We start from the raw sequence: 21302 nt of genomic DNA, 5'->3' as shown, positions 1-21302 counted from the left end.
TGACTTCCAGCAAACTCCACGACTTCAGCCCGTGGCGGCCGGAAGCTGTGGGGTCCCCCTGCCACCTGCAGCAGCCGGGAGCGGCGGGGGGGCCTCCATGGGCTGTGGGGGGACCAACCGCTCCCAGTTGCCGTAGGCAGCAGAGGGACCCTGCAGTTCTGAGTGGCCCTCAGTTGCCTAGCCCCTGCAGGTGGTGTGTGGGTCATGCAGCTGAGCTCCCCGTTTTGCCATGGATACTTTTAGTAAAAGTCATGGACAGGTCACGGGCTTCCGTGAGCTTTTCTTTGTTGCCCGTGACCTGTCCAGGACTTTCACTAAAAATATCCATGACCAAATCATAGTCTTCATCATGGCGGGTATGGGGAAAGTGAATATTTACCTCTTCACGTAACACAAGGACTAAGGCTCACCCAAGGATATTAATAGGCAGCAGGTCTAAAACAAACAAAAGGAGGTATTTCTGCACACAATACACAGTCAACCAGTGGAACTCCTTTCCAGAGGATGTTGTGAAGCATCTCCTATCCCCCAGTCCTTCTGCCCCACCCTCTCCCATAACATCCCTTCCTTTTCCCCACACCACACTCCGGCCCTGCTCTCTTTCTTCTTCTACCCCACCCTCTCTTGCTCCCCGGTCAGGCCGTTCTGTGAGCCCCGTCCCAGGTCTCCCTCCCACAGGAGCGCTCCTGAGGGCTGGCGGCGCCTCTTGTGTATTGCCAGGGGCTCCCTGGCAGGGTCTGGTTGGGTCTGACTCTCCCCTCCCCCATTCCCCCCCAGGCCAGCACTCCTTGCGCGTATTGGACACGGTGGTGTCGGAGCCCGGCCCGGGGCTGCCCTGGTACAGCCGTGTTGTGTACGTGGACGATCAGGTCACCTACGTCTACACCAGCGGGACGCAGAGGGCGGAGCCTCGCCCAGCGTGGATGGCGGAGAACGAGGGTCCGGAGTTCTGGGACAAGAGGACCTGGTGCGCACAGCGCTACCAGAAATGGTACAACGCAAGTCTGAACACCCTGGGTCAGCTCTACAACCAGAACGAGGGTGAGTGCGGGACACGACCTGACCTAGGGACGCAGGGACATGGGGTGGGGGGTGCGGTGGATGTAAACAGGCTGAAGGGACACGGGGATGCGTGTTGGGGATGGGGGGAAGGGACAGCCCACAGGGGCATTTTCTTGCTGGAGTCCGTGTGAATGTGGGGGACAAAGGGACATGGGGCAGGGGGAGGGGCTGCAGGGTGGAGGGTTCATGCAAAAGACCTTTTTTTTGACCCTCCCCAAACACCCCAGATTTCTGCTACCAGTCCCACTTACAGCTGTCTCTGCTGCCCTTCGGGGGATCCCCCCCCCGCCCCTCGTGTCTGGTTATTTCACAGGCAGAGCGGCAGAGGTGCGAATGCCAGAAGTTCCCAGCAGACCCGGCTAGACTGACCTCCTGGTCACCCAGGCCAGAGAATGGCACCCAGCGATTCCTGCACGGAGGGGTTTGTTGCTTCCAGCTATGACAGTGACTCTGTCAGACCCTAGAGCTAGAACAGGGCTCTGAGACGTTTTGTCTCATTTCCCAGACACCAAGTGATGGGGAATCCCAATAGGGACAGCCCCAAGTGTTCAGACATTACAAGTCTGGCCTTGAAAATTCTGATTTTGGCTTAAATGTCATGAGTATTTTGGGAGCTTATTGGGAGTAATATTGGAGCTTATTTTTATTTGCCCTCTGGTTTGAGCCTTTAGGGGACACATTTCCGGGTTTTTCCCTGCTCCTAGAAGGACTAGAAGTTACTACTGTAAGAAAAGAGAGCTGAGACTCTCCTCTAATCCCATGAGTCCAGGAACTGGGGATTTAATAAAACCACCCAACATCATGAGACGCACGGTAAAGTCACAAAAGCGGGCAGTGCTGCATTCACCCCAGCCATGGGGAGAAGCTGTTCACCGGTGAGCCTCCTTCATTGTCCGTTTTGTCTTATTTCCAGAGTGAGTTTATCAAAGGTCAGATTCCTCTTCACTCCGCAGAGTGAGGGTCTGACATCGACTGGGGCTGGAGAGTTAGTGAGAGAATCAGCCCCTGCAGCGTGCAGAGACTCCCGGGTCCTTACCCCGGCAGCAGAAACCCCAGCCCGTGTCCCCCGGTTGGAGCCCCCAGGGTCAGGCAGGTTCCCCTGCACACTATCGATACATGTATAAAGAGCCATTCTTCCTGCTCGGTCCCTGATGTGTGGGGCTGTAGCCACCTGGCCAGGCCCCCGGATTGTGCTGTCTCACTCAGCACGGGGATGATCCATCCATAAGTGTTCAATGCCTGGCGCTGCTGAACTGTTCCTGGCAGGTGAGGGTCTCTCTGATGTAATTGCTCTGCCCTTCCTGACAGGGATTTTCACTCCCCAGTCCCCTGATTCCCCCGTGTCAGTGGTACTGGCCTGTCACATTGGTGCTCACCCAGGAGAGTCCCCAACTCTCCTGGTACCCTCCCGCCTCCAGCACTGAGACAGCAGCAATGAGAACTAATTCCCATCCTATCCTGGACACCTGGGTTCCTGGTGCCCCTGCCCCGGGACTAAGCTACAGGGCGGAGGGTTGCCTAGTGTCTGCCCCCCTAGCCTGCCCCCTCTGTAGCTAGTTTAACCCTCTCCTGACTAGTCTCGCCCCTTGGTCCCCTGCTGCTCAGCCCGTCCAGCCTGACCTGCTCACACGGACACTGGCCTCCCCAGTGCTGAGAGAGGGGCTCCATTCACCTGCCCCTAACCCTGCGCTGGGGAGCTGCTGTTCTGTCCCCACCGCCCCCTCCCCCACCACTGTCCTGACTGCCCCCTCCTGCCCCACTCCCGCCATTTACCCCTTCCTCGCAGTCCTGGGTCTGCCAGCTCTCCGGACACTGTCCTGAGTCCTGCATCTTGGCCACCAACAATGTTTCCCTCTCTAGGGACCATTCCCTGCCCTCAACACACACACGCGGGAATTCGGGTTCTGGTCCCTGTGAGTCCCCCTCAGTGCTCCCACCCTGCTCATCATCACCATGCTCAGGTTTATATATAGAAACCTTCATTCTAGGCTTTAAAAAGCTGTTTCTCAAACCCCAAGTGTATCTGCTTTTTTAAATTATAAACTCATCTGTGTGGAATGCAACACGGAGAAGAGGGGTGGGTGGGGAGGCTTAACGCACCCCACTCCTCTCGGGCCCCTGGCTTGGGATCCCTGCGTGTTCTGTGAGCAGCCGCCCTGCATCTCTCAAGATTCTCAGTGGTTCTCTTGTTGTTACTCCATCCCTTTTCCCCTCAGTTATTTTCTCATTTTTGACTTTACTTGATTGGTGTAAATAGTTTGCTACGAGAGTCCAACTGAGTTTCTTCTGCCCCTGGAACTGGGCAAGCCTTAGTCTCCAGGCTTCATACCCGGGGTCTCCTGTGGCGAGCCCATGCCTTTGAGCGACCTGCACTCTAGCTGTCTAAAGTGCTTGGGTGAGACTCCTCTTGCGGATCGCAGTCAGCTCTGCCACTGGTTCAGTCCACCTATGAAACAGGACAGGGAGGCCAGGCTGAAGTCCCTCCTGATGGAAGCCGCACTCAGACCTTCTTCAGAGCCGAGTCAGCCAAACTTGGCAGCGTGTACCTCAGTGTTGGTATGAAGAGCTGCTGCAGAGAGAGTCCATATGGGACTCTCAGCACCATTCCTCATGCCCAGGGCCAAGAAAGAAACATAAGCAGCAGTTGTCTGAGAGGTTCCCCATCTCTAAGAATGGACAAGCATGGGGAGTGCAGGGGAGTGCAACCTGTGTCTGGTCACTCCTCTGATCCTGCTCCTCAGGTGAAACCAACTCCGCCCTGTCCACAGGCTCTGTGGAGTCCAGTGCCCAACCAGCCGCCGGCACCAGAGGGACAGTGAAGCACCAGCAGGGTTGCGGTACCATCCATCCCAGAGCCGCCTGTGGTGGCCAGGGACTTTCTGGCATGTTCATTACCACTGTTGCCGGCGGTATAACACTTGGTGCCAGCAGTGGGGGAAGCAGAAGGGAGCATGTTGCCTCAAGCTCCTATTTGGTACCAGGCCCCTTGCTCTCTGCTTATGTTGAAGCAGGCTTCCCCATCTCGGCCCCGATCCCTGGATCCTCAGCACCGTCCCTTGGAGCTGACGGGTATCACACACCGCTCATCCCCACAAGATGACTCATCATCCAAGTTGGAGTTTGAATCTTTCACCTAGTTGAGGGACTGGTACCAGAACCTCACCAATCAGCCCTATGCAATGGTGGATCCCGGGGTGGGGGTTCCTCTGATCGCCTGCCCAGTGGCCAATGGCCAATGCAGATACAATGGCCTTTTTGGAACCCCTGGGGTTTTCCTCTGCTGCCTGGCCCCCCATCTAGGTGGTCCTACTCAGTGGCGTCTGAGAGAAGGATTCCTCTGTCACACAGAACAGCAGCTGATCCCGACTACGATATTGAGCCAGGTACCGACTCTCAGAACCTGGAGCTACGGGATTTGGTTGGTGCAGAAAGAGAGGAGGAAGGTCCCATGATGATGGAGGCTGCCTCCTCCCCTCAACCCCCCAGAAGAGGCAGGGATGGGTGTTTTGCCGCCCCAGGACACTTCAAGGCTCACCAGGAGTTATGGAAGAAGGTGGTCTCAAGCTTAGGGCTGGAAGTGGAGGTAGTTAAAAAAATCCTCCCACAGCCTGGTCAACATCTGGGCAGCAGTGGCCGCGTTGAAGGTAGCTCTGCCTTTCGATGAGGCCATCATGGGTCCAGTTAAAACTCTGTGGCGGACCCCTTCCTCACTGCCCCCACGTCAAGGAAGGCAGATAGGAAGTACTATGTCTCCACCAAAGGGTAGGAGTGCGTATGTTTCCATCCCCCTCCCGGATCCTTGGTGGCCTCGGCAGCCAGTGAGAGGGAAAGGCCAGGGTTGTAAGGAGCAATGCCGAAGTCAAAAGACTCAAAAAAGCAAGACCATTTTTGTAGGAAAATGTATTCTACCAATGGACTACAGCTCCAGCCAACATTCCCTGCTGGGCAGATATGACTTTCACTCCATGTTGTAATGTAAAGACTCGCTTCCCCAAGAGTCCAGGCAGGAGATTGTTGCTCTGGTGAAAGGGAAGGTGATGGCCAGGGATTCCCCACAAGCCACCCTTAACACAGCGGATGCGGCAGCCGGGGCTATGGCATCAGCAGTGCCCATGAAAAGGGGCTCCTGGCTTCACTCCTCTGGCCTACAGATCTTTCGTTTGGAAGGACTTCGCTCTTCTCAGAGCAGATGGACGGCAAACTTCACAGCCTGAAGGCCTCCAGAGCCAGCCTCAAGTCCTTGAATCTCCCTGCCCTGGTGCCTTCGAGGAAACATTTTAAGCCCCAATAGCCTGCCCGCTTCCCAGGCCCACCGCCTTGTCAGGATTTGTTCAAAAAGCAGAACAGCGATTGTAGGTGCAGACAGCTGCCCCTCTCTGCCTCAGCCTCGCTGCCTGGCTCTCACAGATACTCAGAGGGCGCCAAGCAGAACTTTTGACAGGGCGCCCGAGGGCATTACACTAGTCCCCATACTGGATCCTGCTCCCCCGTTGTTTATGGACCATGTTTCCTGTTTCAGCTCGGCATGGTCCCTTATCAGCACAGACTGAGTACGGTGGAGGAGGGTTATACACTTCAGTTCATTTCCATGCCTCCCTCCTACCCCCCAACCCCAACCCTCTTCAGGAACCCTTCTCATGAGCAACTTTTAGCCCAGGATGTGCAAGGTCTTCTCCAGGTAGGAGCCGTGGAGAGCTGCCTTGGAACTTAAGAGGGAAAGGGTTTCACTCTCGTTATTCCTGTGACAGGTTTGGTCACAGAGATCCCCTTGGGACTGTCACTGATGTGCTGAAATCATCTCTGAGCCAGTTTTTCCTACCAGCTTGGGAATTCCAGGACCCTGTCTTGTTCAGCCAGACATGCTAGCCTGTTTACACAGACCCAGGGTCTGGGCCACGCTCCCAAAGCTGCAGACTTTAGCTGAAAACTGCTCAGCAGGTTACCGGTCTCCAGTGCCCAGACACCCAGTTCCCAATGGTATCCAAACCCCAGATAAATCTGTTTTACTCTGTATAATGCTTATACAGCGTAAATTTATAAATTGTCTGCCCTCGATAACACTGATAGAGAGAGATGCACAGCTGTTTGCTCCCCCAGGTATTAATCACTTACTCTAGGTTTCTTTGCAAAAAGAAAAGGAGTACTTGTGGCACCTTAGAGGCTAAGCAATTTATTTGAGTATAAGCTTTCTTGAGCTACAGCTCACTTTATCGGATGCTTATGCTCAAATAAATTGGTCAGTCTCTAAGGTGCCAAAAGTACTCCTTTTCTTTTTGCGAATACAGACGAACATGGCTGCTACTCTGAAATCTAGGTTTATTAATAAACAAAAGTGATTTTATTAAGTATAAAAAGTAGGATTTAAGTGATTTCAAGTAATAACAGACAGAACGAAGTAAGTCACAGAGCAAAATGAAACAAAACACGCAATTTTAAGCCGAATACATTAAGAAACTGATTACAGGAAATATTTCACCCTCAAAAATGTTCCAATAAGTTTACTTCACAGGCTGGACTCTTTCCTAGTCTGAGACCAATCCTTTCCCCAGTACAGTCGTTGTTAGATCCAGCAGACATCTCAGGTGATAAGCAGGGGTTTTCTCATGACTGGCAGCCCCCTTTGTCCTGCTCCACCCCCTTTTATAACTTTGGCACAGGGCGGGAATCTTTTGTCTCTCCGGGTCCCCGCCCCTCCTGCTAAATGGAAAAGTACCAGATTTAAGATGGATTTCACTACCAGGTGACATGGTCACCTGTCTCTGAGACCTCAAGTCCCCATTCCTCCTGGGTTGGCCCCCACTACACAGGAAGGCTTTCAGGTAAATCATTTACCATCAATTGTCCTAATCAATGGGAGCCATCAAGTTCCTAATGCCCCATTGATGGCCCTCACCTGGAGTGACTACAACAGTGATACAAGTTTATATCTTATTTCCCCAACTCCAGGCATAGAAATAATACATGCAAACAAATAGGATGAACATATGCAGTAGATTACAAGCTTTCTAATGACATCAATCAAGAGACCTTTTGCATAAAGCATATTCCAGGTACATCATATTCACATTCATAAGCATATTTCCATAAAGCATATGGAGTACAACATCACAATTCATTAATCCTGAGTGTCAAAGGGGGTCTCTGACCCATTCTAGCCCTGCAACACCTCAAAGGCTGAAGTTGCGCATGGTCTCCCTCGCCTCCATCATTCCTTCCCTGGATGCAGGGGACGGGTACGCTGCCGTCTATTTGAAAGATGCCTATTCCACATCTCTATTTTCCGAGGCCACAGAAGGTTTCTCGGGATTGCTGTGAACCAGACTCACTCCCAGTTCACCATCCTCCTGTTCGGCCTGTCAGCAGCCAAATGGGTCTTTATGAAATGCATAGTAGTGGCAGCCTTCCTGAGAAGGCGAGGGGTATAGGTGTATCCGTACCTCAATGACTGGCTGGTCAATGGCCAGTCCAAGTCCCAGGTGAAAGCCAGCATTCACCTTGTTCAAACAACCTTTCGAGCACTGGGCCTGCTGATAAACGAGCAGAAGTCAACGCTCTTCCTGGCTCAGAGGATAGAGTTTAGAATAATAGAATCATAGAATATCAGGGTTGGAAGGGACCTCAGGAGGTCATCTAGCCCAACCCCCTGCTCAAAAGCAGGACCCATACCCAATTAAATCATCCCAGCCAGGGCTTTATCAAGCCTGACCTTAAAAACTTCTAAGGAAGGAGATTCCACCACCTCCCTAGGCAATGCATTCCAGTGTTTCACCACCATCCTAGTGAAAAAGTTTTTCCTAATATCCAACCTAAACCTCCCCCACTGCAACTTGAGACCATTACTCCTTGTCCTGTCCTCTTCCACCACTGAGAATAGTCTAGAACCATCCTCTCTGGAACTACCCCTCAGGTAGTTGAAAGCAGCTATCAAATCCCCCCTCATTCTTCTCTTCTGTAGACTAAACAATCCCAGTTCCCTCAGCCTTTCCTCATAACTCATGTGTTCCAGACCCCTAATCATTTTTGTTCCCCTTCGCTGGACTCTCTCCAATTTATCCACATCCTTCTTGTAGTGTGGGGCCCAAAACTGGACACAGTACTCCAGATGAGGCCTCACCAATGTCGAATAGAGGGGGACGATCACGTCCCTCGATCTGCTCGCTATGCCCCTACTTATACATCCCAAAATGCCATTGGCCTTCTTGGCAACAAGGGCACACTGCTGGCTCATATCCAGCTTCTCGTCCACTGTCACCCCTAGGTCCTTTTCCGCAGAACTGCTGCCTAGCCATTCGATCCCTACTCTGTAGCTGTGCATTGGATTCTTCCGTCCTAAGTGCAGGACCTTGCACTTATCCTTATTGAACCTCATCAGATTTCTTTTGGCCCAATCCTCCAATTTGTCTAGGTCCCTCTGTATCCTATCCCTGCCCTCCAGCGTATCTACCACTCCTCCCAGTTTAGTATCATCCGCAAATTTGCTGAGAGTGCAATCCACACCGTCCTCCAGATCATTTATGAAGATATTGAACAAAAGCGGCCCCAGGACCGACCCCTGGGGCACTCCACTTGACACCGGCTGCCAACTAGACATGGAGCCATTGATCACCACCCATTGAGCCCGACAATCTAGCCAACTTTCTACCCACCTTATGGTGCATTCATCCAGCCCATACTTCCTTAACTTGCTGACAAGAATACTGTGGGAGACCGTGTCAAAAGCTTTGCTAAAGTCAAGATACAATACATCCACTGCTTTCCCTTCATCCACAGAACCAGTAATCTCATCATAGAAGGCGATTAGATTAGTCAGGCATGACCTTCCCTTGGTGAATCCATGCTGACTGTTCCTGATCACTTTCCTCTCATGTAAGTGCTTCAGGATTGATTCTTTGAGGACCTGCTCCATGATTTTTCCAGGGACTGAAGTGAGGCTTACTAGCCTGTAGTTCCCAGGATCCTCCTTCTTCCCTTTTTTAAAGAGTTTATCAGAGTGGTGCTCGATTCTACCCACGCCAGGGCCTTCCTCCCAGAAGCCCACTTCTAGTCAATGTCATCATGGGTCAAGGCCCACTTAGGGTGTTGGGTCACATGGCCGCGTGCATATATGTGGTGTGGTATGCGAGGTTGCACCTCAGAACCCTTCAGGCTTGGCTGGCCTCAGTGTACTGGACTCGGTGCTCACAGTGCCTGTCCCAGTCCTCGTCCCCCTCGACTAGTGGACAGATCCCTGGTTGGTAGCCTTGGGCGTTCCCTTCGTCAGGCCCCAACCCTCAGTATCTAATCTTGGATGCATCCATGCTCGGTTGGGGGCCCATCTCAGGCACCTCAGGACACAAGGTCAGTGGTCCCAGCAGGAACTCTTGCTAGGGATGAACATCAGAGAGCTCAGGGCGGTCCGCCTAGCACGTCAGGTGTTCTTATCCCCCATCGCAAGCAAGGTGGTGCGAGTTCTTACAGAGAATATGGCAGCCATGTTTTACATCAACAGGCAGAGACGGCCCACTCTTCTCCCCCCTGTGTCAGGAGGCCATTTGCCTGTGGGAGTTCTGCATAAAGCGCTCAATCCAGCTTGAAGCTTCTCACCTTTTGGGAGCCCAGAACGAGCTGGCAGATCAGCTCTTCTCACTGCGAATGGTCCCTATGCCCCGACATAGCACGGGCCAGTTTCCAGTGGTGGGGTACTCCACTTGTAGAACTGTTCACAACCAGACAGAACAGGAAATGTCAGCAGTTCTGCTGTCTGCATGGCTGCAACCCATGTCTTCTAATCAAGAAGCTGCTAGAATCAATTAAGGCAGGCTAATCAGGGCACCTGGGTTTCAAAAGGAGCTCACTTCAGTTGTGGTGTGCATGTGAGGAGCTGGGAGCAAGAGGCACGAGGAGCTGAGAGTGAGACCGTGGACTGTTGGAGGACTGAGGAGTACAAGCATTACCAGACACCAGGAGGAAGGTCCTGCGGTGAGGATAAAGAAGGTGTTGGGAGGAGGCCATGGGGAAGTAGCCCAGGGAGTTGTCGCTGTCACACAGCTGTTCCAGGAGGCACTCTAGATAGCTGCATTCCACAGGGCCCTGGGCTGGAACCCGGAGTAGAGGGCGGGCCCGGGTTCCCCCCAAATCCTCCCAACTCCTGGTCAGACACAGGAGGAGTCAACCTGAACTGTGGGTTCATGAAAACGGCCAAACTGCGGGCTGCTGTGAAGCTCCAAGGTGAGCAAATCCACCAATAAGTGCAAGACCCACCAAGGGAGAGGAGGAATTTTGTCACACTGGCAAGAAGGAACTGAGAAGGTGCAGAGTAAACGGGTCCCTTCACACTGTGATATGAGCACATGGTACTAGAGTGTGCGAGAGCCGGCCTGAGGGGTATCACTGAGGGAAAAATTTCCAGCGACTGTGTGCGGGGCACGCACACCTAGCGTGGAATGGACGTGTGCAACACATCTCTGAGAACAACCGTTACAGGAAGGTTAGTAATTGGTTTTTATCCAAACCTGGGGCATAGTTCAGGGACACAGCTTAGTGGGCTTGGCTCTCACCTGTGGCTGTGACCCCAAATTGTATTTTAATCCCTTGGCCGACGTTTTTCCAAAAGCGATTAGTGATGTTTTGGGTGTCTGATATTCAGCGGCCAGGTGCTCCCACTTTCTGATCAGGCCCCTTTAAAAGGTCTCAGCTGGGCACCCAAAATCACTAATGATTGTTGAAAATCTAGGCGTTTACCTCAATGTATCTAATGCAGGGTGAGGGAGGAGTGAAAATATTTGGGACCCTGTGTGGGGTATTTTTGTGCCCCCACATTCTGCCCTGTTTGCCAAGCGAGGGGTCTGATCCATTCCCCACGCGTTTCAGTCTTCCTTGTGATCCCCACAGTGTTCTCTGTTCCCCACAGCCTCCCTCCCTCTCCCCTAGACTCTCCTTCCTGTCCACATCTCCCTCCCTGCCTCCTATCAGCCCAGGGGTGGCTGTATTAACTGAGTCTGCTCTTGGTTGTGTGCGAGATGGTGGCTGCTCTTGTGAAGATTAGCCTGGCTGTGGGAAAATGGTGGCCAGCTGAACTAAGGGCCGCAATGGGAATCACCTGGAGACAGTGGCCATGTGAAAAAGAGGCCAAGCATCCGAAGTTGGTGCTTTGCCATTCCTAGATTGAGTTGGGGGCATGGGGAAGATGGGGCAGGGAAACAGAGGGACCCTGGGGATTCTGTGAGGTCATTAAACCAGAGCAGAGCTTAGTGTGGGGGACAGACCTCCTGTACCCCCTCCCCACAGGGACATGGGGTTACTGTGAATGGAGGAGGTGGGGGACCAAGTGACCCTGAGGATCCTGCAAAATTAATACAACCAGAGCAGGAGAGCGGGGGTACAGACACCCTGCACACTCTCTCTTCTCCAGAATGATCCTCACTACCAGAACTGAGGGAATCCTCAGAGAGCAGAAGAGAGCTGCAGGGGGATAGACCCCTGCAATATCTGGAGTACTCCCTTTGGGGTCATGCCACCCTGCACCCCCTGCAGGGAGTGTACAAGAACAAGCAGCAATGAGGTACTCCTTAAAAGTTGTGAACTCTCTGTAGTGGATGGTCTTTAGTGTACAAAGACCCAACAGATGGAGCGTGGGCCCCCCTGAGGTTTTGGGTTCCCTCCTGAAAGGAGCTGAGAGGGTTTACGACCCAGCAGCATAAGTGGGAACCCCATTTCTCAGGGGACGGAGGGCCCAGTAGCAAGGGGAGGACCCACTGGGCTACCTGCAGTGGGGTCCTGGTAAGATTTTCAGAGAGAGGCTGCTGCTGACCCTGGGCTGTGTTTCAGGGTTTCACATTATCCAGACGATATACGGCTGTGATCTCCGGGAAGACAACACCACTTGGGGGTTTTACCAGGATTCATATGACGGACGCGACTTTCTTACCTTCGATAAGGAGACCGTGACTTGGGTAGCAGCAGATATTGGGGCTCAGATCACCAAAAGGAGATGGGATGTTGAAGTATTTGACAACCAGCGGTGGAAACACTACCTGGAGGAGGAATGTATTCCCTGGCTAAGGAATTCTCTAGAGTACGGGAAGGAGACTCTACAGAGGAAAGGTAAGATGGGGGACAAGCTCCACACAGGAGGTCACTACAAGTTACATCTCCATTCCCCATCCCCAGCTCCAAAATGGAGCAGGGGGGTAGGGGGCAGTTCAGCGAACCTTGCACCAGGGATGGGTGGGAAAACAACCCCTTCTCCCTGAGCTCTGCTGGAAAAGAAGAGAAGAAATTAAAAATGTTAAAAGCAGCTCACTGTAGAGAAGCTGTATCTCCAGAGTCACTTGACCAAATGAGCCCAAATTTACAGCACAAATTCTAGCTCTTCCCCTGGTGTGACACAGTAGTTATCAAGGCAATATACCTGTGTGTGTGCATGTTAGAGCACTTTGATTAATTATGGAAGTGCCACCACTTCTGTGGACACCAAGCTTCATTCACCATGTAATTCTTCCTCGTTCGCTCTCTGCACCATCATATTTGTTGTGTGACCCCCCCAGCCCGTGTTCCACCAATGATAGGCGTTTTGTCCTTGTTGCCTCTTTGTCCAAACTTTTCCCACAGACATCTATGTGCTTCCTTCTATGCCATCCCCTCCATGTGGAATTGCCCTCCCCATACTAATCTGGAAGAAGGCTCCCCTTGTCCTTAAAGCTTTCCCTCTCCAGACCTACCTTTGCTGCAACACTTTCATACTTACTTACTTGATTCTTTTATCAATAAGACATCAGATAATCACAATCAGTCACATTTATTACCAAAGCTTTTTAGTTAAAGATTAATCAGCACAAACATAGAAGGGAAGAGGATAAATGCTTTACCACTCTGACTCAGGAGGACAGTTGCAGCGTAGTCTGCTTCAAAATGTTAACTCCCTATTACCCATGTACGTACCTTGTCTGTTATTGTGGACACACATTTCCCAAATTAGTTAGCATCATTACACACCCTTTCCGTTCCCGAACAGTTTGCACTTGCTGTTCAAGGTTACTTGAAATTTGTACCCAGTTTTTTGCAACAATTATACTAGTTGCTTATTTCTCTCACAACCCTCAGCAGAACATTGTCTTGTCCTTTTTGACATCTTTACAAATGCCAAGAAGAAAAAGCCACACACAGCAGTGTAATGTGTATTTCAGTGCCAAGGGAACATAAGGGTAAATCCTTTTGAAATCCATAATATTGGGGTAAATAGATTTGGTAACAACCTATAAGAAATTAGCCAATTAATATTAGCTAGTTTGAGGGGCAATTTAGCACTGTGTGTCACTTTCCATCTTTAATTGGTCAGTTTATCCAGTCCATTTTTTGCTCCCTGGCCAGGGCAAGATTTTTGTCTCTTTCAAATCCAGGGATGGAAAGGAGATGGGTACAAACCTGGCACATGATTCACATCCGTATCTGGAGTTTAGTGAAGCCTTTCAAGGTACTTGTGTCACTGTAGTTGGGAGCGGAAGCCAGTTCAGGGACCTGGACTCAGGATTCACCGTTGCTGATGCTGGGAATTCAGCACAGGAATTCTCTAACATGGTGATTCTCTCTCACCAGAGGGATTCCGTCTCATGGACTCTCATCCTCTCCCCCTGCTGGGGTCTCAGAATTTCATGCTGCAAAGCTCCAGCAAAGGCTGCCTGGATTAGAGCTTGAAAACAACTAACATCAGTTTCTTCTTTTTCCCAGTGCGCCCAACAGCTAGAGTGAGTGACAGGTCATCTCATGACGGCCTCACCACCCTCTCCTGTAAGGTCAGTGGGTTCTACCCCCGGGACATCACCGTGACCTGGCTGAGAAATGGGGAGAGCAGACAGCAGGAGACCTACTCTGAAGGCATCCTACCCAGTGGGGACGGGACCTACCAGACCTGGGTGAGAATGGAGATTGATCCCAAGATCAAAGCCCATTATTCATGTCACGTGGAGCATGAAAGCCTGTTAGAGCCACTCTCCGTCTCCTGGGGTGAGGAGTTTGTGTGTTTGTCTGTTTTTCCTAGTGGGAGAGGGGGAATCCATTAAACTCAACCGCTGAAAAATTCTCATTCAAATTTCTAGGCTGAAGCTGGAATTTCCTCAGGGTCCTTTTGGCCCTGTCCCTCTGCAGTTAAGTTCTTGTGCTAGAGTTGGGACCCACAGTGCCTGGGACTCATGTCTTGCTCTCCGATTTACTGCCTTTGGGACTGTTGGATATATCTCAGGAATACAGTGTCTCTGAAGGGAGAAGATTAGTAATCGGACATTAAGGCCTGAAGGGACCATTCTAATCATCTGATCTGAGCTCCTGCACAACCCAGGGCAGGGGGGATTCACACCAGGGACCCTGGCATCCAGTCTGGTCATCTGTGAGCAAACTAGACCTGATCCTTCAGAAAGAGATGCCCATTCCAGATGTAAAGTCTCCAGGGGATGGAGAATTTACCACATCCCAGGGGAAGATCAAATCTGCCCCTTATTTCCAGTCAGAATTGGTCTTGCTTCAGCTTGCAGCCCGCTCAACTTCATGCACTCATGGTCCTGCAATGAGTGCAGGGGTCGGGACTAGACGACCTCTCGAGGTCCCTTCCAGTCCTATGGTTCAGCAGGTTCTCAGAAACATGGCTCTACGGGCCCTTCATTCTTGCCCATGTGGCCAGAGAGAGAGGTTTAATGTTGGGAGCAGCTTGTTTCTGTGCGCAGTGATGCTGGAAGGGAAGTATGGCCTTGGAATGGAGCGAGGAGGCAGATTAGAGCCCTGCATCACGGGGGAGAGTCTCCTATGCCCCTAGCACAAGAAAGTCTAGGAATAATTTATTACAGATGGAGCTGCCTTCCAGCCATCTTTTTTCTTGGTTAAATGGGATGTGGAAAAATGCAGCATTTGGAAGTGCAAACAATTTCTGAGAGGGCAGCCTGCACCGGGACTCTCGTCAGCAGATGGTTTCACATCAAAATCCTGCTACTACGCCCCCTGCCAATTTTTGTGTCATAACCCACATTTCCTTATTCTCTTCGAAATATTTTTCTTTTTGCTGTATTATCATGTGGCTCTTTCAGACAACAGGAGAAGCTGATTAGTGAAACTGAAAGTGTATACAGAACTCGGGGTTTAACAGGTTTATATAAACCAAAAACAGTATTAATATTTCTATCCTCCCCTCTTCACTTCCTGCCCCCTCAAAAAACACGCATTGTGTCTGTAACTCCATTCATGGCAGAGAAATCCAGAGCTTTGAAGTCAGTTTCCAGTTTGGCACCAGATTCCCACAGTGGGACTGTGTTCCATTAGTCATGAAAGTCAGCCTGGTCAAGGAGGGTTAGGGGCTGGGAGCCAGGACTCCTGGGTTCTGTCTCTGGAAGGGGAGTTGGGGTTAGTGGGTTAGAGCAGGAGGGGCTGGAAGTCAGGATTCCTGGGGTCTATTCCTGGCCTTGCATTGCCTCACTGTGTGATCTTCAGCAAGTCTCCCCCCTTTCCCGTGCAGGGATGAAACTGACATCCATGCTCTCCCACAGTTCTGAGGATTGGTTAATGTTATAAAAGTCTTCGAGTTTAAGTGCTAAATATTTATTATGACTGGAAGTGGTAGAGACTGTGTCCAGGACTTCCTATGGTGGGGTGCAATGCCTGGTGGTTGCACTGGAAGGGGTGGAGGGTTGCAGGACTCAGCCCTAACTTGGGGAACTGACTGACGGATCCCTGCAGTGGGATGAAAGGGGGATTTTAGTGGTGGGGGGGAAGGGGATTTTTTCCCATTGATCATTCTTTCCATTCCATTTCAGAACCAAATAACAATCTGATTCCCACTGTGGCTGGAGTTATCACTGCAGTTGTCCTGATTGGTGTTATAATCGGAGTAGTCGTCTGGAAAAAGAAACGCCCAGGTAAAGAGCCTGGGATGGGGGGAGTCTCTGGACTTGCCGGGCCCTGCACACCCGCCTAAGGGCAACAGCAGTTCAGGAGCCTGTGTCAGTCTGGTGTAACTGCCCCATTGCGGGACTGAGCTAATGACCCCCAATGGGAGCTGCTGGAAGGCCAGACCCAGAAACTGGGTGCGGGTTACAGTTTATATGGTGTTAGGTTTTCCAAAGAGCTCAGCACCCAGTGCGCCGAGGTCTGTGGAAACTGTCTCATTGTGTCTTTCTCTCCTGCCAATTGTGAGCGCCTGGGACCTTGAGTCCATTACTGAGCGCCAGGGGGCTGTGCTGGGCCAGGGGCCCGGTTTCTGAGCTGTGGACACAGTTCAGAGTCGGTTCCTGCCTTGGGAGCTGCGTTCACTGAAATTTGCCTTCTCTCTGCAGGGAAGAAGGGAGATGGCTATGCTGTAGCTCAGGGTAAGTGACAAGAGACCCATCGCCTCTTTTCAAGTGGCCATCTCTGAACGGCCATCAGTATTTGCTTGTGGATTTTAGCCTGGAGCCACTGACAGGAGATCCTCACTCCCACTCATAGGCCTTGTCTACACTGAGGATTTTAGGGAAATGTCCAACTATTGCTCTAGTACCATAGAATCGTAGGACCTGTAGGGACCTTGAGAGGACACCTCATCCTGTTCCCTGTACTCATGGCAGGACTAGGTATTATCTAGACCATCCCTGAGTAACCTGCTCTTAAAATCCTCCAATGAGGGAGATTCCACAACCTCTCTAGGCAATTTATTCCAGTGCTTAACCACCTCTTCCAGTCCTCTCTCCCATCTTCCATGACTTTTCTGAGGTATTGACTCAGATATCTCCTCTGTCAGTTCCTTGACTATTCTAGGATGCTTTTCATCAGGCCTTGGTGACTTGAAGACCTCTAACTTGTCTAAATAATTTTTAACTTGTTCTTTCCCTATTTTAGCCTCAGATTCTACCTCAATTTCACTGGTGTTCACTATGTCAGACATCCAATCACTATGAAACGTTTGGGTGAAAACTGAAACAAAAAAGTCATTTAGCCCTTTTCCCATTTTCACCTATTCTGTTATTATCTTTCCTTCCTCATTGACTAATGGGCCTACCTTGTCCTTGGTCTTCCTCTTGCTTCTAGTGTATTTGTAGAATGTTTTCTTGTTACCCTTTATGTCTCTAGCTAGTTTGATCTCGTTTTGCACCTTGGCCTTTCCAATTTTCCCCCTACATACTTGTGTTATTTGTTTACAGTTTTCCTTTGTAATTTGATCTAGTTTCCACTTTGTGTAGGACTCTCTTCTGATTTTTAGATCATTGAAGATCTCCTGGTTAAGCCAGCGTGGTCTCTTGCCATCCTTCATTTCTTTCCTGTGCAGTGGGATAATTTGCACTTGTGCTCTTGATAATGTCTCCTTGAGAACTTTCCAACTCTCCTGAACTGTTTTTCCCCTTAGACTTGCTTCCCATGGGATCTTACCTTAGCAAACTCAGGGAGTTGCTAAAGTCTGCCCTCTTGAAATCCATTATTTTATTGTGTTGTTTTCCCTCCTACCATTCTTTAGAATCATGAATTCTGTCATTTCATGATCACATTCACCCAAGCTTCCTTCCACTTTCAAATTCTCAACCAGTTCCTCCCTATTTGTCAAACCAAATCTAGAACAGCCTCTCCCCTAATAGCTTTCTCCACATTCTGAAAGAAAAATTGTCTCCAACACATTCCAAGAACTTGTTGGATAATCTGTGCCCTGCTGTGTTGTTTTCCCAGCAGAGGTCTTCTTCAGTAGTGTAGAGTGGCTGTAGACACGTGTTCTCTAACCTTGCTCCGAGGAAGTCCTAGATGATACAAGGGTTAAAAACACCTGAACCCCATCTCCTCAATTGCTCCACCCCTGCTCTCTCTGGTGGAACTGCATGGCTTGCGGGCATGGGTCCCAATTTTAGTAGTGTAGACAAGGCGATAGTCAGGAATGTATACAGTGGTTTTGGGCTGAATTATTATCCCCCTAGAGCTGTGCTGTGTGTGGCTGAGTGTGACCCTGAAGGTGTCTGACCTGCTTTTAATGTTACACTTCTTTTAACTTACCTGAAAGTTGTTTTGGTGCTTGTGAAATCTGGGCCTGATCCAAAGCCTTTGAAGCCAATGGGAGTCTTTCCACTGACTTCAGATCAGCACCACTCTGTCACCTCGATGATAACAAGTTCAAATCCCCTCCTCAATTGTCTCCTGTAATTAGCTTTACCAACAGGATCAAGACTAAAACTATGGGAAATATTTACATCAATTATCGACTGCATCTGAGGCCCTCTAATGTCTGGTATGAAGAGCCAGTATAAAGTGCACAGATCTGCCGGGCCCTGCTAGGGGGTAGTCATCCAGCTCTCTCTCTATGCTCTCAGGGGTCCCCCAGCAGGTAACGGAGGTGGTTTGAGAAGTGCCAACAAAACCTCCGCAGAGCACCACCCTACCTCCTACAGCTGGCCCTCAGTCTTGCCTCCCTCCCTCCTTCTCGTTACTCCAGAACCATGGAAATTCACATGCAAGAGCTTTGTTAATGGGGAGTTAAGGTGGCAGGTGCTCAGCCATGCCCTGGGCTCCCTGTGTCCTTTCAGAATGGGAGTGTTTAATTCCCAGAAGTCAAAGGTTGGCAAACCAGGATATGCAGAGATATTATGGCCCAATTCACAGCCATAAAAAACGCATCACGGACCATGAAATCTATACAGATTTCACAGGGGAGACCTGCATTTCTCTAACAGGGGGTCCTGACCCAGAAGAGGGTTGTGGGGGGCGGAGGGGGTTTGCAAGATTATTGGAGGGGATCACAGTATAGCCACCCTTACTTCTGTGCTGCCTTCAGAGCTGGGGAGCCAGAGAACGGTGGCTGCTGGCCAGGCACCCAGCCCAGAAGGCAGTGCCCCCCCAGCAGCAGTGCAGACGTAAGGGTGGCAATGCCGTGACCCATCGACAATAACCTTGCTGCCCCCCCTCCTCCCAGCCCCTTTTAGGGTCAGGACCCTACAGGTACAGCGCTGTGAAATTTCAGATTTAAATAGCTGAAATAATGAAAATGACAATTTTTTACATCCTGTGACTGACATTGACCAAAACAGACCGTGAATTTGGTACGGTCTTAATTATGATGCTTCCCACGCAACTCAAACTCTGCCCCAGTGGGTCTGGGAATAGGAACAGGAAGTAGACCAGCACCATGCCAAACCAAACTTGCCCTTGTCTGTGTGCCCAGCACCACCCCAAATCTGCATTCCTCTTCATACCGTCCACACTGTTCGGTGCAGCGCCATTGATTAAGACGGGAATTGCTGTTCATTGGCGGGGGGAGGGTGACGTCTGTGGTCTGCGTGAGGGACCCCTCTGGGGCACAGCCCAAAGGAGGCGGAGTTGAGGTTGTTTGGCAGGAGTATCCTTAGCCCAGCATCTCCTGCTTTGCCAGCCGTTGAATGTTGAGTAGTCTGGGCTCCCGTTCTGACGAGGCATGAAGAGCACAGAGCAGTGCTGTCCCCCTGCAGTGGTGATGTTTTTTCCACGTGAATAATGGAAATCCTGGGCAGCTGCCCTGTAGACTGGTCTCTGCACCAACCAGCTCACTGCTCGGGAAGAGTCAGGTGATGACTGTTCCCTTTGGATAGGAGTCCCCGTATGTACTAACTACGCTGAAACCCTGCCCTGTGAGAGACGCTAATATACTCTCTCTTCTCCTCCTCCTCTGCACAGCAAACGACCAAGGATCTAGTGGCTCTGACCTATCTGCCCAGGGTAAGTGACGGGGGCTCTAGCCTAGGGGTTCACTGCTCTCACTGAGGCCTCTGGAGAGAGAGACCTAGTCCAAGTCATTGGACCCTGAGTCTCCCTGGCCCATCCCCTCGAGCAAACCAGCCCCAAGGAGCAGAACAGGGGAGTTCGGGATCTCTTATTTCCCTTTTATTCACACTGGGGGTGCAGGAACAGGTTTGCAGCCAAATCCCCCTTGTTTTCTCTGCCATGACTTTAGGTGTGAAAGACTCTAGTGAGAGGGATTTCTCTGTGGCTGCTGATACAGCGTGGGCTGAGTTCAGCTTTTGCAAGGATAACTCCAGCTGCTTCAGAGAACAGTCTCCAGTGAACTGCAGGGAGGAAGCAGCAGGGACAGAGCCCAGCACTTGGGGCTCCGGGAACCTGGGTCTCTGACCCTGGAGCTACAAGCTTTGTCAGCGGGGCTAGAGATTTTGTCCACTGAACCCTGCAGCCACTCGGGCGACCGCAGCATGCACTGTCATTGCAAAACATGATGGCAGGTTCCCTTTGACAGACGTTGCCTGTGTTTAACTTCTGCAGCTTAACTGAGCCTGGTGGAGTCCGTGCCACGGCCTGAGGGGACCCCCGAGAGGAAGACGGATGAGCTCTGCTCTGTCTCCCTACAAGAACCAGTCAACCCCTCCCTAGCTTTCCTCTGGAACTTGGAGCGTCCCATGTGGGATTTCCGGCCTCGTCTCTCTGTTCACTGAACCACGTTTGCTTTTCAGGTGTCATAGTTTTCTGTAATAATGTTTTATTTGCACAAAATAATTTCCAACATTTTAATGGATAAAAACTCTGTTAGTCAGAGTTCAGTGTTTGCCCCATTCAGTGTGGGCGCCGTGCTCTGGCTGTGCGGTGCGGTCTGCACACCCTGGACGGGGCACTAGGTCTGTCAGCAGTAACTGCTTGTGCGTCTGTGGTGGGGACGGCTTTTTTTCCTGCCGAATTTCATGATTATAACACGGTAAATGGCCGGGTCTACTCGCAGCTGGTTGCGCTGCTGCCATCATCAGCTGAGGACGTCTGTTGGACAGGAATAAGTGTCTGCGTTTAGTTTGTAAGTGCCTCTAATGTCCTTTTCACCATTCATGGAGCCATAGAAATGCTGGGCTAGAAGGGCCCTCAAGAGATCATCAAGTCCAGCCCCGATCTCAGGCAGCACCAAGTTAACCTACACCATCCCTGACAGGTGTTTGTCCAACCTGTCCTTAAAAACCTCCAACAACGGGGATTCCACATCCTCTCTAGGCAACCTGTGTGACGAAGTGGGGTATTTTCCTAATGTTGCGTATGTATGCTGTGTGCCTCAGTTTCCCCCGTGTGCTGCATGTCTAACCCAGGTGGGAGGTGGGGTGTCTGTTGTTGTAGAGGACCAGGTGTGACCCAGTCTAGCAGCCTGGACCCCAGACCATGGCCTGGGCACTTTGTAACTTAGCGACTGATGACCTGAAGGCCCATCCCAGCTTGGAGCCAGCCAGTTATGGGCAGCGGAGAGAACAAAGAGCTGAAGAGAGAGTCACCTGGAGACCTGTTTTCCCGGGAAAGAAGACAGATGG

General features: G+C 51.0%; 1 protein-coding gene across 1 annotated transcript; it reads left to right on the top strand.

Moving 5' to 3' along the window:
* The first annotated feature begins 349 nt into the window (after positions 1–349).
* Positions 350–20259, top strand: LOC140904409 (class I histocompatibility antigen, F10 alpha chain-like). The gene is made up of 8 exons (XM_073326807.1): positions 350–356; positions 778–1041; positions 11869–12144; positions 13768–14043; positions 15837–15938; positions 16356–16388; positions 19684–19725; positions 19961–20259. Exons 1-8 carry the CDS (start codon positions 350–352, stop codon positions 20134–20136), a joined length of 1176 nt encoding a protein of 391 aa, XP_073182908.1. The 3' UTR covers positions 20137–20259.
* The last annotated feature ends 1043 nt before the right edge of the window (positions 20260–21302 follow it).

The sequence above is a fragment of the Lepidochelys kempii genome, unplaced genomic scaffold, assembly GCF_965140265.1.
Source record: "Lepidochelys kempii isolate rLepKem1 unplaced genomic scaffold, rLepKem1.hap2 scaffold_109, whole genome shotgun sequence".
NCBI classification, from domain to species: Eukaryota; Metazoa; Chordata; order Testudines; family Cheloniidae; genus Lepidochelys; species Lepidochelys kempii.
This window is presented reverse-complemented; position numbering and strand designations above follow the sequence as displayed.